Source organism: Ovis aries, chromosome 15 (assembly GCF_016772045.2).
Source record: "Ovis aries strain OAR_USU_Benz2616 breed Rambouillet chromosome 15, ARS-UI_Ramb_v3.0, whole genome shotgun sequence".
Lineage (NCBI taxonomy): Eukaryota > Metazoa > Chordata > Mammalia > Artiodactyla > Bovidae > Ovis > Ovis aries.
Window position 1 is genome coordinate 50,891,685 of NC_056068.1, and position 16,191 is coordinate 50,907,875.

Consider the following 16,191-nt stretch of genomic DNA (forward strand, 5'->3'; position numbering starts at 1 on the left):
GGAGCAGCATGTGATGAGGGAGACCCAGGTGCTCAGCAGAGCCTACACCCCATCGAGGGGGTACCCACGTGCCCGGCTCAGTATCCTGAGAGGTGTTGTTTTCTCAGTGGGAGAATGGAGGGCTCTCCTCTCTGCTGACTGTATCAGGGAGGGCTTCTGGAGGAGGTGACACTGAAGCTCCATGTTAAAGTAAGTAAGCGTGGAGTTCTTCTCAGAAGCCATTGGCTTTCACAGCTGTGAGAGTCCACAACCCACAAGAGTCAGACACTCTTGCCCTTGGCTGTCCCCAGCCAGCCCCCACCTTCTCCCAACCCCCAGGAGATGCCCCAGTCCCGCCTCCAGAGAACCTGAGCCAAGCTCAGAAGCGGCATGGGCCAGAAATGCCAGGGCCTGAGGAGAGTGAGCGGGGCAGACACAGGAAGACCCGGGCCCCCTTGTCCCCTTGGGGGAGGGTCTAGTAGGGGAGTTCGGGGATGAAGAAATTGCTGGGAAGGAGGCCCTCATGCCTCATCTACATTCAGCCTCTTCCTGTCAACCAACCCTTTACGCAGCCTGGGAGGGGCCTGTAGGATTTGATCCCCCAAAGAGGTTAAAAAGCTATCTAGCCCCCAGAGTCCTGCCCTGGCAAAGAGAGGGGTGGGCAGTCCGAGAGTGGGGAGCAAGCAGGCAGGCAGATCCTCACTTCACTTCCGGGTGTCCATCTGCCTCCACCCCCTCACTCGCAGCCCTCTGGGTTAAAATTAGCTGAGTTTACTGGAGAGAAGGAGGAATCATTTCAGACACATCAGTCCCATCTGCATTTGCGGCTGCCTGCCACAATGGGTGCTGATGAGGGAGCCAGGTGCCAGCAGCTCCCCTCCCTGCCATCTCCGCACCCCTCCCTAGGGGCGGAGCAGACCTGCAGTCTCCCCACTCCTCTGTGGAGAGCTGAGCTCCTCCATGCAGTCAAGACAGGGCTCCCTCCCCAAAGTCAGGGCTTCCCTAGCCCTGGTCTTTGGGGTGGACCAAGACAGACATTTCCCACTGTCCCAGGGATCTAGTCACCTGGACCAGAGTTGGCTTCCTGGTCCCCGGCTTGGGGGATACAATTAATCCAGTACAAGCGCATCTATGCTGGCATCACCAGCATCCTGCCTGTGAAGACCCTCCTCCTCCCCACTCCCAGGGCAGCCTTGTGGATGCTGACCAGCCAACCTCCCCACCTCTTCTTTTCCAGATGTTTCTCCACCACAGGCCAGATGTTGCCTCAATCCCATCTCCGGGAGGATTTATTTTGGGAGCCAACACACCACCCACTTCCTACCAATTTCACGCTCAATAAAGCTCACTCATTAGTCTTCCTCCTGGGCTCTGAACTTCCAGGAGGTTTTGAAAAGACAGAGCTGAGGAAAGCGAATGGGGATGCTTAGGTGCCAAGCCCCATTTGTTCCTGTCATGCTGTGTGACCTTGGGGGAAGTGTCCTCCCTCTCTGGGCCTTGGGTGGATCATTCATCCAGCAGATTCAGACACAGTGGGCTCTGCTGGTGGCTGGTGTCCAGGGTAGAAGAGGGAACACCCCAGGCTATGGGGACTCAGTCTAGGCATCTCCTCTTCTGGTAAGTCTCCCGTGCCTCTTAGGGTATCAGAGCCCCCCTCCCCAGACTGACAGTCCCCTGCTCCCTGCTATCTGGCACAACTGATACACTGCTGCTTTGTGTCTTGAGAGCCAGTTCATCCATCCTGCTGCATAAGGGATGCATAGTGACCACTGGAGCTGAGTTGAGGAGTGGCCTGGGGCAACTGAAGGGGAGTACAGTCTCCTCATCCAGGCGCTCCAGGCCCAGGAAACCATGCTGACCCGGTGACCAGGGGCCCAAGCAGCCACCCTCCACCTGTTCCCGGTGTGCAACCTCATCTATGGTGTTGGGATGGGTCAGAGAGAAGCTTAAAGGCTACTAGAGGCTTCTAGAGGACATCTTATCCAGGCTCCTAATAGACAGGACACCTGAACTCAGCACATCTCTATTCATCACGGCCGAGCCCCATTCCAGCACACAGCTGGTACCGAGGAAGTTCTTCTGCATGTCTACTCTCAATCCTTCCTGCTACACATATTCCAAACCTCACGTGACTCACTAGGTCCTACCTAGTGAGCCCATTACGTTATTATCCTAAGTGAATCCATTCCATAATCTGCGACATGATCTTTCCAATTACACTCTAATGCCCCTTCTGTCCCAGACATTCCAGAATTCCTTTATCAGTTCATTCACTGGGGCTTAGTTTTAGTCCTCCTCCTCCAGGAAGCCCTCTTAAACACTCACCCAAACCCTTCACTTCCCCATGAGAGTCCTCTGGGCAGAGACCTGCTTCTTCTTTCCTTCTCAACCCTGTAGGTTAAGAGGAGCGGAGCAAAGGCTTAAGGGGCAGGAAAGTATGGGGCAAGGCACGTACCACTTTGGGAAGCACAGCTGACAGGGCCTCCTTGACAGCCTGCTGCAAGCCTGCCATATCGATGACGGAGCCCAGGCTCAGCAAAGCATCCTGGAAGAGAGGAAAGGGCAGTGAGGGCCTTTGCCAGGCAGGCCAGGACAGTGCCCCTACCCAGGGGGTGGGGAATACAAATTCTCAGCTTAAACTGGGGCCTAAGGCTAGCAGACACTTGAGTCCCAGGATCTTAGGAACTCAGAATCCAGTTTTCTTTTTCCCCCCAACCAATCTATTTTTATTTCCCCAACCAGTCTTAAGGCCTTAAAATGTCCAAGTCCCTTCATCTTACAGTGAGAGGTCTGAGGCTTAGAGAAGGGTCAGGGACTTAGCAAAGAACTCACAGTAAGTCAAGAGGTCAAGTCTCATCTAGACCCTAGGTCTCTTGTCCTTCAGCCAAGGACAACTCAGGCATAGCAGGGAAAGTACAAGCTTCTGCATTAATATAAAACAAAACAAGTAAACAAAAAGTTCCAAATTTGAATTCTAGCTCCACTATTTATAAGCAGTGTGAATCTTGGTCAAGTCACTGAGCCTCAGTCTTCTATCTGCAAACTGGGGGCAACTAAGGCTATCTCCCCTTACAGGCTGATATGGTGATGAAACTGGGTGCCCACACACATAAGTGCTCAGCGAAACATTTGCTGAATCTGGGTCCCACTCAGTTTCCCGAGGAGGGGGATGGTCTCGCACAGTCTCATTTTTTAGCCTAGTGAGGTGCTGGGAGTAGCAAGAGTTCACGGGGTACATGATCCCACAAGAGTCAAGAAACACAGTGAGGCCAGCCCCTGGTGAGACAGAAGGGGAAGGAGAAACCAGCCTTGACTGCCTCACAGCCTTCCTGTCCCAGGAACAGGCCTCGTCCTTGGAGAGCCGGAACCAAGACAAGAAAGGTCCCTGCTTCTCGCTCTATTAACTTGGCCCAAACCATGGGGATCAAAGAGAAAGGTAACAGAACAGAGGATCCAGGGCCAAAGCAGGACTGTGACTCATACCATCCACTCAGCCAGGCCCTCCCCGCTAGCCCCTGCAAGTTTTTTCTGATGTCTTCCTTGTGGAAGGATCAGTCTGTGTTCATAGAGCCAAGTGATTAATTGTAGGATGGAAGACACATGGCGTGGCCCCCATTCCTGTAAAAGAGACATGAGCTTGAGGCTTTTATTGGGCCATAAGCTCAGTATGAGCCCACACCATAAATGTGGCTGGTAATATATTAAAATGATGAGATTGCAGGGCATATTAATAAAGATCTGTTACCCTAACTAGGGAAGATGAGAATTCCTCCATGTCTGTGGGCCGATTAGATCATCCCCAGTGCACTATGTCCCAGGTAAGGACAAGAAGAGACTCATTCAGAGGAGACCACATATGTAAAGAGAGAATAAGAAACCACATCCTGCATGGAGAACCTGGAGATGCCTTGCCTGCAGCGGAACAGTGGCCCCAGAGACAGCCTGGAGACTCATAGGATTTCACAGGAGGCTGACCTTGGCCCAGGGGGGTGAAAGATCTTCTTCCAGGTAGAACCTTGCTACATAAGCAGAGGCCACTAGAAGAGAGGTGAGGAACTGAGCTCCCCATACTTGGGGGTATGCAAAAATTGGCTAGATGCCCATTCTTCAGAAAGGTTACAGAGGGGAGTCCTGCACTGAGGTCCAGATGAAGCCTATGGTCTGGGCTTTGGCTCCAGACTTCACCTTGCATCTTCTCGGCTTCAGTTTCCTTCCCTACCCTGACTCCCATTCCCACCCAGTCCTGTGTTCCAGGTTGAGGGAGCAGTGGTGGGCTTTCTCTTCAAAAGGCATTGTTTTCTCCAACCCCCAACCTCCGTTTGATCCCTTCCACTGCTCAAGTGAAGACACATTTCAGTCACGAAGATGTGTCTCCATCCTAGGACACCAGGAACGGTCCTTTGATCCTGAGGCACTCCTCATCACAGCTCACACACTCTCAGCACCACACATACCTGGCTACCCAGTCATAGACCCTCATATTCTCACAGAAACATCCCAGCTTGCCTTCAGACACCCTCCAGGTACACATATAGGTTCACACAGGTGCAGATACTTCCTAATGGAGTCACAGGTCCAGGGCTCAGCAACATGTTGGCCACTGTGGCCTTTCTAGGTCAATTCTGCAGACTAAAGAGGCGAGGAAGAGCTGATGTCCCAGATAATCCTGAAATAAAGTCTGCCAACCCAGGCTCCTCAGACAGTGGTTCCAAGGGCTTGGCCCCAGAAGGTAGTGCTGGTTTAGGTCCGTCTGTTCCTGCCTGGAGGCAGTGGGGAAGGATAAGCTAAGTGGGGGGCCCTGCCCTCTAATGGAGTTTGTGTGTGTAGTGTGGAAATTGGAGAAGAGGAGCCAAGGTGACAGAGTGAGCTCTGATGTCCAGGGAGACATGTCTCAAACCCACAGGCTTAGGACAGCTAAGTCTCCCCATTTGACAGATGAGGAAACTGAGGCTCAAAAAAAAAAGCAATGTCCCATCTGTGGTCAGCCAGCCAGTCAGGACAGAGGCAGGTCCAGAACCCACCTCTCTGGATCTCCAGCCTCTGTATTGTTCCTCCTCTGGACTGACCCCCATCTCCTTCTCCAGGGGCCTCAGAGAGAAAAGTCTGTCCTTTGTTCTGATTGGTGGCTCCTCGACCTGCCCTTTACTCGGATTGGGGAATGCCCTAACCTGTCCTTTACTGAGATTGGTGGAAGCCTGTCTGGCCTTTGCTTGGATTGGTCAGTTTTCTGTGACTCCTCAGGCTAAGGGCAAGATAATGGCACAAGAGGGGAATTGGGAAGGAAACTTAAAGACAGTTGGAGCAGCAGGGAGGGGGCCCAGTGGGTGGGATGGAAGCACTGCGATGAAGCCCTGGGGGGCCTCTGCCTGATATCCCCTGTCCACCCACCACCTCCTGGCCCTGCCCTGCCTGCCTGCCCCAAGATGGCGGGTGTTGAGTGTAGGGAACACAGCTGGGAAGCGACCCTTCACACTTGGCCTTCAAGATTTGCTCTCATGCTGCCTTCTCCTTGAATCTTGCCAAGAACCCAAAGCAATTTCACCTCCGGCATCAACTCAGGGAGGAAATAGTTCACATTCCACAGACCGTGAGGTGAGGCTCAGAGGTCAGAGTGGCTGCCCCAGTGAAGGGAGAAGAGTCAATGGCTGAGGCTCAAGTCAAAGGGTTTTAAACCCCAGAAACCTTAGACAGAGGAGGAGAGGAGAGTACAGGCAGGGCCACACCTGCTCTCATGCACATCTGCCTGTGTCACACGTGCACATATTGCCGTGCACACGTCCGCGCACAAACTCACACACCTGGATAAGGATGCGGCCCTACAGAAATGGCCACCCACTCCAACACTCTTGCCTGGAGAATTTCACGGACAGAGGAGCCTGGCAGGCTTTATTCATTTCACGGGGTCAAACAGAGTTGGACACGACTGAGCTCACATGCATGCAATATACAATGCACACGCAAACATACACTTAAGCATGTGCACACGTGCACAAATAAACACACTCAAACACACACAGCCAAGCTCAGGGTGGGGTGAAATAGGTCACTTTTCCTGCCCTTGCAGCGTTTGTGAACAAACATCAGGGTAACTATCAGCATGACAACCAGCACTTTCCCAGACTCCAGAGGAGAATCTGGTGTATAGCGAAGAGCAGCTGTTTCCAGTGTGTCCCAGATTGACTGTGGAAACTCTGTGCACAGGGCCTTAGTAGGCCCTTTCCTCTTCGGAGTTTGTTTCCTCATGAGTAAAAATGGGTCCTTCCAGCTAACAACACATAGTTTTACCATTTTGTGTTTTAATTCAATGAGAGTGGGTGAATGGATATGTCAAAGTTGCATATTGTCACCCTGCTTGTTTAACTTCTATGCAGAGTACATCACGAGAAATGCTGGGCTGGATGAAGCACAAACTGGAATCAAAATTGCTGGGAGAAATATCAATAACCTCAGATATGCAGATGACACCACCCTTATGGCAGACAGTGAAGAGGAACTAAAGAGCCTCTTGATGAAAGTGAAAGAGGAGAGTGAAAAAGTTGGCTTAAAGCTCAACATTCAAAAAACTAAGATCATGGCATCTGGTCCCATCACTCCACGGCAAATAGATGGAGAAATGGAAACAGTGACAGAATTTATTTTCTTGGGCTCCAAAATCACTGCCGATGGCGACTGCAGCCATGAAATTAAAAGACGCTTGCTCCTTGGAAGAAAAGCTATGACCAACCTAGACAGCATATTAAAAAACAGAGACATTACTTTGCCAACAAAGGTCCATCTAGTCAAAGCTATGGTTTCTCCAGTAGTCATATATGGATGTGAGAGTTGGACTATAAAGAAAGCTGAGTGCCGAAGAATTGATGCTTTTGAACTGTGGTGTTGGAGAAGACTCTTGAGAGTCCCTTGGACTGCAAGGAGATCCAACCAGTCAGTCATAAAGGAAATCAGTCCTGAATATTCATTGGAAGGACTGATGCTGAAGTTGATACTCCCATACTTTGGCCACCTGATGTGAATAACTGACTCATTGGAAAAGATCCTGATCCTGGGAAAGATTGAAGGCAGGAAGAGAAGGGGATGATAGAGGATGAGATGGTTGGATGGCATCACCGACTCAATGGACATAAGTTTGAGTAAACTCTGGGAGTTGGTGATGGACAGGGAAGCCTGGCATGCTGCAGTCTATGGGGTTGCAAAGAGTCGGACATGACTGAGCGACTGAACTGAACAGAACTGAATGGACATGTGAATGGAAAGATGAATGGATGAGTGGATGGATAGATGGGTAGAAGGATGGATGGATGGGTGGATGGAGCCTTCATACTTTCCCCAGCTTCCTACCTGTAGCCCTATGGTTGGAGGTAGGTCCACTCAACACTGTAGATGGTGCCACTCCCCACACACTCTAGAAAGTACCCCAGGTACCAAAAAAATGGGGCCTGTTTGGAGCGAGGTCTCCTCTGGAACCAGAAGTGGGACTGGATCAGCCTTTCTGCACTCATTTGGGTAGGGAGAGAGTCTGGACAAAATGACTTCTAACTCATTAATGGATTGTATGAAGCCAGAGACCTTGGTCTTATCCTTTCTGGAGCCACCAGCAGAGGCACTGATGGCCTTCTTGAAGGTCAAGGTCAGTGTCACATGCTCTCCTGTCTTGTCTCTGTGAGTCTCATTATCTCTCACGACCTCCATCAACCAACCTATTGCTTTCCCTACTGCCGGGAACCTAGAGCCCACCCCTTGCTCTCTGGAGGGAAGCCTCCTTGTGCCCCCAGAGTGACCTACAAGAAGGCAATAACATCAAACCCAATGGCAAGGTACCTCCTAAGGCAAGCTGTGTTACTGCGACTGGCCATACATGCTGATTTATCCACCTCTGCCTGAGCTAGGTCCCCTGGGTGGCCTGGGGTTGGGGAACCTCCTCTTTCTCTGGGCTTTCGTGTCCCTTCCTCTAAAATGGGGACTTTCGAGGACCTTGGAGCCCCTCTCACTCTATTCCTCTTTCCTTCCCTCTGGGCCTGTCTCTCTCAGGCTCTGTCTCCCTGATCTCTCCGAGTGGGCCTCTCCCTCTTGCCATGCCTCCCTCGGTCCACGTCTGTCAGCGTGCGCTCTCGCGTCTCACCTCTGAGTCTCAGTGTCTTTTCCCACCTCCAATCCTCTCTCCTCTCAGATGGCTTCCGCCCTCTCCCTTTTGTACGCTCCTGCTCCTTGCGCCCAACTCCTGTCTCTCCTGCCCACTCCTTCCCTAACTCCCCAGGCGGTCATCTTGAGAACTTGTAGTGAAAAGGTCTGACCCAAGACTGGCACCCCCAGAGTGAGGGTACCCAGCAAGGTGGCCATGACGGGAGAAACCAGAGGTGCCCGGGCAGATGCCATCTATTCTTCCGCTCCCTGCCTCCTGTTCTGGTGGGCATCACACACATATTCTCCTCTTCCCAGAGAACAGGGCCTTCAGGGACAAAGGCGCCCATCTGTCTCTGCACTCAGCGTGTGCCTGGCACTTGCAAGCCCATCTGCTCCACCAGCATGACTGGCAGAGCTCCCCCAAAGGAGACTTCCTGGGGGCTTAGGCCAGAGAAGCCCCTGGGGACTGGGCCTCAGACCCCAGCCAAGCCTGAGCACCTGGAACTTACTCTGTGACTCTCATAGCCCTTGCAGCGTGGCTCACCCCATAGAGTCAGGAGATAGCCAGGAAGCAGGAGGGGCAGCCCTTCCTCCTCTCTCCCCTTGTGCCCACCCAGACCTGCTGTGCACCCAAGGAGATGCCTTGAATGGATCTGGCACCTTAAACACACAGAGGAGAGCTGCCCAGGAGTGCTAAGATCTTGCAGCCCCAGACCTCCCCTCAACAAAGTTGAGCTGGACCACAGTCAAGAAAATAGAGGAAAGAGGCTTGGTGATCCCTGGGAGACCTGATCTGAGGAGATGGCAGGAGAGAGGCCCAGGCCTCAGTTGGACAAGTTCACATGTCAGAGTCCTACTTGAGTGGGGCAATCAGGCTTCAGGGAAGAAAAGGCACCTACTGTGTGCTAGGGGCATCCATCAGTGGTTCTCAAACCTGTGCACCAGAACTCCTGGAGGGCTTGTTAGCATCCAGGTTGCTGGCCCTACCCCCAGAGTTTCTGATGCAGTAGGTCTGGGATAAGGCTAAGAGTCTGCATTTCCAACACACTCCCCGCTACTGGCCCAGGGACCACACTTGGAGACCCAGCAACACACACTCTCTCTAGTCCTCCCATGAACCCTGGGAGGTGCTTGTTTTGACCATCCTGTTTTGTAGGTGAGGAGACTATGGATCAGAAGGGAGGGGCCTGGCTCAGGTGAGAATGGCCCATCTTCTGGCAAGTCCATGCCACTTCCACATATGAGGGGGGCTCCTCAGAGAAGGTCCCCAGGCAGGGAGAGGCAGAGGTCCTGGAAGGAGAGTGAGGTGGGGCGGGGGGCTGACAAGAGAGCAGCGCGTGGCAGGGGCCCCCAGAGCTCAGGGGCCCAGGCCTGAAGGAAGGGCCTGCCCTCTCCCGCCGTCTCTTGCTCCTTCCTCGCCCTTCTGGGTCCCCCTTTCTCCCCACCAACCCCTTCTCCGCCCCTCCCCCGCCCTTCGCAGACTCTGGCTTCAGTTGTTACTCCAACAGGGCCGCGTCTCCAGCCTCCGAGCCACACTGGAGACACGTGCACTGTAGAATACACCTGAGCCCGGTCCCGGAGACCCCCCACCACATCCCCCCACCTCCCTGATGAGCTCAGCCCCATCCTGTGGGCTCCTTGCCTCCGACATTCACAACCAGCCCCTCCCGAGCCCCTCACCGATTCCAAGCCAATCTCAGCCAGGTAGGAATCATACGACCAGTCAGATCTCTGTGTTCTTGACTCTCTGGCTCCCTCGGCCCCTAGCACAGGGTCTGGGGTGAGGAAAGGATGGGATGAGGGAACAGCAGAGTGGGCAGAGGGAGGGAGGCCAGAGACAAGTGGGGGAGGCAGAAGATGGCCTGTGTGTGGGTGGGGGTGGGCTCAGGATAGGCTCATGCCCAAGCATGCTGCCCATGCCCCTCTGCCTCATTCTCATGGCAGAGCCAACAGCAGCCTCCAGCCCCACTGCTCACGTCCTCCTCAGCATCACAGCCTTCCTCCCAAGCACACCAGCAGCAGCCGCTCATCACTGCCATCCTCAACACCCAGTGCCTCTACTGTTCTTGACTCCTGGCCAAGGGCCCGTGCAGGCAAGGTGAGGCATGGCCTGGGAGTCCCAGGGAGACGGGTATAAGCTGGCCATGAGTCAGTCATACCACTAAAGAGAAGTCTGGGACCGAGGGAGGTGCGCTGCCTGCCCCCAGTGGTGTGTAGGCAAGGACAGGGCCCTGCCAGGAAGTCTGTGCCCCAACAAAGGACTGGGTGAACCCGGCTGGCCTTCAGCTCTGGGTCCCGTGACCCTTAATGTCTTTGAACCCTTCTCAGCCTCACCCCCTCCCTTCAGGGTGGGTTGGGAGCTGAACAAAGCAAGTCCAGGAGCCTCTTAGAGGCAGACACAGTGGCCCAAGCAGGAGAGAAGGATGGAGCCGAGTGACCCACTGGGATCAGCGTCAGAGACGAATTAATGTCTCTCAGGAAACGATGGTCGAAGGAACAATCGGACCCATGAGTGATTGAATAAATGAGCGACTGGCCTCCCTTTTCTGGGCCTCCCTCCAGGAACATTTTGTCTTTGCTCCCTCGCTCAGGCCAGTCTGAGTCTCCCACCCAGGGCTCTTACAGCCCGTGCTCCCCATGATGGCATGGCGTGCAGAGTTCCCACTACGGTCCACCTGGCTCCCCCATCACAGCAGGGGCTCTTAGAGGGCAGAGGTTGTATCCTGTTCCTCCTGGGGACCCCAGTATCATGCAACCCCCGTCACGGGTGTCAGGAGGTATTCACTGAGCTATCAAATGATCAGCTAGACTCCCAAGTGCCCAGGGCTGTTGGGCTGTGAAGGGTATATGCCATTACCAAGCAAGGGGGGTGGACCCCATGACTTCTGGAGACCCCTGGGCCAGGAAGACAGTTAAGTCCTCCAAAGTCTCCCAAGTCTAGCACAGTTACTGTCTTAGAGGAACCTAAGGAATGAGAGTGCCTTGTACAGAGGACTTTAGCAACATTTCCAAGACATCTCTGCAGGCTGGGGGGTCCTTCTGCCTCAGGATCACCTCTCTATGCAGAGAGGGCAGGGGATAGATGGTATGTCAGGAGGGAAGGGGCCCTTCCCCTGGAGCACTAACATTATCACCTTCTTTCATGAGTTAGGTTACCTCCTCCAGGCAGCCTTCCTGGGTGGGTCATTTGTCCTCCTCTCAGCTCTCCTGAGAATTCTCACAGGACCAGAGTCTACAGGGCCTCAGGCCTATGGAACCTAGTCCCCAGCTTGACCAGGGGAGGCTAAGACCAGGAGAGGCAGGAAAGGACTTGCCCAGTTCTCACCCAGAGTCAGACTCCCCAAGTGGCACTAGTGGTAAAGAACCCGCCTGCTAATGCAGGAGACTTAAGAGACACGGGTTTGATCCCTGGGTCAGGAAGATCCCCTGGAGCGGGGCATGGCAATCCACTCCAATGTTCTCTCCTGGAGAATCCCATCGTAGCGGGCTACGGTCCATAAGGTCACAAAGAGTTGGACACGACTGAGCGACTAAGCATGCATGTACCTGGAGTCAGGAGGCCTTGCTCTGGCCAGAGGCCTTCGGGACACACCAGGCTCCCTCCTTGCTGAGCACTGTTGTCTTAGAGGCCCCTCAGGTTCTGTCTTGGCTGGATGGACTGAGACCCTCTCAGATGTGGGGAGGGGCTTGGTGTCTTCCTCCAAGTTAGGGACAGGGCCTCTGGTCTCTCCCTGTGCCAGACATGGTGCCCACAGTGGGAACAATAACGGATGGCACTGGCCTGGCACAGGGTTAATGTGGGCCTGCAGGGGGCAGGCAGGAAGGGCCGGCCTGGGGAGGGGCTGCTGGGGGTGAAGGGGTCAGGCCGGGCAGGGAGTCCCCTCCATCGCATGGCCAACAGCAGGCCACAGAGGGGACTTTCCCGGCTCTGACCTGAGCGCTGTTTCCCTCCCAGCCTTCCTGGATTCTCCATGTCTGTCCCTCTCTCTCAGTCTATTCTTCTCTGGCATGCGTCTCTCCCACTGCCTCGCTGCTGGGTCCCATGACTGTATTTGGCTCTGCCTTCAGGGTCTGGTCCATCTCAGCTGTTCCCCAATTCCCGGAGCGTGGACTGGGGGTTGGGAGGGAGGGTGAGTATGAGAAAGAGACTGGGACAGAGATAAGGACCGATTCAGAAGCTGAGGAACAAAAGAAGAGCCAGGAGGGGACCTTGGGGCTTGGGCCAGGGAGGCAGGGCTGGCCAGGGTCCTCAAACCTCGCTGGCCCTGAGGACGAAGCCCGAACTGGAGGGAGGGGCGGGGTACACCCTTCCCCTCTGCACTGGCTCCTGGCCCCCCTTCCTTCCCTCTGCCCCTGCAGGAATGTGTGAGCATTCTCATTGTTCTTAAAAATAGTCCCACGGTATTGGGGGTTGGAATGAGAAATCTTCTGGCCAGGGTTCATCTCAGGCATGCCCTTGCCTCTGGGCTTCCAACGACTTTGTTCCCCAGAGCAGGGGCCTTTCTGAGCCACCCCCTACATACACACCTGCCATGGCTCCTGGGGCCCCAGAATAGGCTCTGAGCTCCAGGACTTGTTGGGACTGTTTGTGAAGCACCCCAGACGAGGCCACTGCTATTCCTACTGACGCCCAGGTCCAGGCTCCACACTCCAGCCTCTTCCCAACTCTCCAACCTTCTCCCTGACTACCCCATCATCCTCCCGCCTCCAGGCCCTGGCTCCTCCATTTCCATTTCCTCACTTCTCCCCTCCTGTCCTTCCAGGCTCAGCCCAGGTCTGCTCTGGTGCCCTACCCGTGCTGTGCTCTTCTGCTCCCCATCCAGTCCTTCAGGGTTCAGGGGAGTCTCAGCCCCACCTTGCCTCCTCTTCTCCCCTTGGCAGATCAGCAAGGGCTGGGCCTCCCTCCCTTTCCACTCCCTGAGCAAAGCTCCGAGGCACTGCCCTTCTCCAGGGAAGAGGTCGTTGGTGGGGAGACATTGCAGGCTCTGGGGTCCCACACCCTCCCCTGACCCCAGCATCTCCCTACCAGCTTTGGTTTTCTCTTTTGGACCCTGGGCCTGGAATGTCTCTTGATTTCAGTCTCAAGGGGAAGGCCCATCCAGTCTCACCTCCTCTCTGCCTCCATTTTTCAGATGGGGGAACTGAGCCCCAGAGAGGGGAGGTGATGGGCCCCCGAGTCCACGGGAAGCTGGCCGTGGGCCTCGGTCATGCAGCATCATTATGCAGGGTCCCCATCCATGGGGCTCCAGAGGCAGACTCCTCACACAACCCACCACCCCACCCACCCCGCCTGGGCAGGCAGGCTGGCATCCAAAAGTATTTGCCTTTGGAGGGCCCAGGAAGCCACAGAACAAACATCCGGAGTCTCTGGAACTTCTCCTACTTTCCCTCCTCACATCCCAAGAATCCGGGAGCCACTGAGCACATGTGTACACACACACACACACACACACACACACACACACACACACAGCTCAGGGCCGGTAAACACATGAACTCAGGAGATCTCGTGCTATTGCTGTGCCTGTGAGAATCTATCTGTGCAGGTCCTTTAGAGGCCCCAAAACCCTAAAAAGATGAGACTGTCCCCCAACCTCACCAGTGTGTGTGTTAGTCACTCAGTCGTGTCTGACTCTTTGCGACCCCATGGACTGTGGCCACCAGGCTCCTCTGCCCATGATATTCTCCACGCAAGATACTGGAGTGGGCTGCCATGCCCTCTTCCAGACCTTCTCAATTTTGTCTTGGAAATGAACACTAGAATTGCTTTTGCATTAACTTTTCTGACTGCAAAATTCCAGATACACTCATGCCACCTGACTTTTCCCCCCACTTTATGAGGAGCTCCTCCTCCTCAGCTGGTGACCTGAGCACACGTGTGGCCTGTCCCTCAGCTGTCCATAATGCATGTCCCTATGGACCATCATGTGACCAGAGCAGAATATGTCCCTCGGGTCATTAGGAGGATGTCTGTGTGAAAGCATGTGAGTCTGGGACTCTGGGAGTGTGAGCACACCCCTGAGGCCATGTCTCTGCGTGAGCCATCTGTGCATGCAGGGGCCTGTGTGGGTGTGATGTGGGCTGGTGATGTCTACGTGGGCCTGGGTGTACACAGCAAGTGTGTAATTGTCTGTGGAACCTGAGTGCATTGGCGGCTGGTTTTGTCTCTGAACGAATGAATGAGTTTATGGCTGAGTGTTGGCATCTGTGCCTGTGGGGTTGATTCACAGGTTGATTCACCTGCCCTGTGCACCCCATCACCTCCTCCATCACCTCTGGCAGACCTGGGCTCCCAAGTCTTCCCTGCCACACATCATCTGTGTGGCACTGGACAAGCTTTTCATCTCCTTGGGCTCAGTTTTCTCATCTATAAAGTGGTGACTTCTCCCAGAGCCGCTGAGAAGACTCAAGAGGAATCTTGCAGTCCTGCCTAAGTGGCTCCCAGCCGGGGGGCTAGGGCACTTCCATGCAAGTTACAAAGAGGTGATCCCAACCCTCTGGGCAAATGCAGCCTGAGGGACAAGCGTTGGTGAGGGGCAGGGGCGAGTGTAAGCTGGGCTTCAGCGCTGTTGGAACCCTGTGTGAGTAAAGTTCAACCTGTGAGGTTAGAAGCTGTGGGCTTGCAGATGACCAGGAAACAGAAGCTCCCTTTCTTCCTGTCCCCGCTCCAGGTGTGCAGCCTGGAACTAGAGGATCTCTGGCTCTGGACAGATAAGGCTCTGAGGACTCCCACTCCCACCAAACTCCCCCTGGGGTTCTTTCCCCTTCACCCCGCCTTCTCCAAAGACCAAGAGAAGGCCCTACGGAAGCCATGAGGCGGACTGACCAGATCAGGGATGCAGAGATGAGCTAGGCCAGCCAGAGGATCAGAGACCACCCCTGCCCCCACCTCCACCCCCACCAATGACAACTCTCCTTGTCCGACGGGGAGACTGAGACATGGAGAGGACCAGGGACCCTCCATGGACACAATGAACCTAGTCATTGCAAGCTTCTGTCTCAAGATCTCTGGACCTGGAGCTGGGGAGATCCAAGCTCTGGACTCTGTGGGCTCCGAAATGGAGCCCAAGGGAGTGGGTGAAGATCCAAAAGAAAGGCCCTTCCAGACCTGAGCCCTCAGCTGTGAGTGTGGGTCTCCTACCCACCAGCCCCCCACCCTCCACCACAACCCTGGCCAGATCCCCCACTGGTGTGATAACCACATTATGGCATTTTTTCTTGAGCAAATTGCATCGGCCTAATTGAATGAGGCTGCAGGAGCCTGGGCTGGAGGCTGACAGCGGGTGAGGATGGCAGGAGCCAGGGAGAGGAGGGTGTGGGAGCAACATGGGATGAGGAGGTCCTGACGATGCTGAGCAGAGGATGGAAGGGATGGGAGAGGGGAAGCGGAGGGCTATGAACATAAAACACATCATTCATTCCCTTCAGCCCCTCTGCACACCCACTGGTGCTCACATCACACCAGGTGCCTGGACACTGGGATGCAAGAGATGGTCTCCCCAAGGGACTACTGAGCATTCACTTCGTGCCAGGCACTGTGTTCACTTAAAAGCACCGTTTCACGTAATCCTCCCACCAGCCCCATTTTGTTCTTGAGAGAATTGAGGCTTAAGAGGTAAAATGACCTGCTAAATGTCAGAGCCAGACACCATAGCCCTTGCTCTTACCAGGTACCTGCAGCATCCCAGTGCCGCGCTCCCACCCTGCCTCCAGGAAGCCTTCCTGGGGAGCTCAGAGAAAGGAGGAGGCCTCACACCAGCTCAAACTTGGGCCCAGACACCGTTTCTGTCCCCACTGAGTGCTCCTGCTCGTCTACTCTGTGATGTCTGTCCTCTGTCTGATGGTCAGCAGCCGAGGCTGGGGCTGATCCCACACAATCACAACCCCCATCATTCACAACACAAGCGTGACTCCTCTCATCCCATGCAGCATCCACTCTGTGTGTCACACTCATCGGCTCAGGGTGACAACAGAGAGGACACAATCGCTGCTGCCATCACATGGCATGTCCCACACACTCAGTGACATACAGTCATTTCATGGTGTCCACAGTGCCACACTGAAGAAGGTGATGGCACCCCACTCCAGTAC

At 54.6% G+C, this 16,191-nt stretch overlaps 1 protein-coding gene across 3 annotated transcripts in view; it reads right to left on the minus strand.

Annotated features, from left to right (window-relative positions):
* PDE2A (phosphodiesterase 2A) overlaps window positions 1-16,191 on the minus strand; it is a 90,428-nt gene that overhangs the window by 31,356 nt on the left and 42,881 nt on the right. For all 3 annotated transcript variants that reach the window (XM_042233195.1, XM_027979492.2, XM_027979493.2), the window contains one exon: window positions 2,435-2,524. In XM_042233195.1, the coding sequence (XP_042089129.1) occupies window positions 2,435-2,524 (90 nt within the window). The remainder of the gene's footprint in view (window positions 1-2,434; window positions 2,525-16,191) is intronic.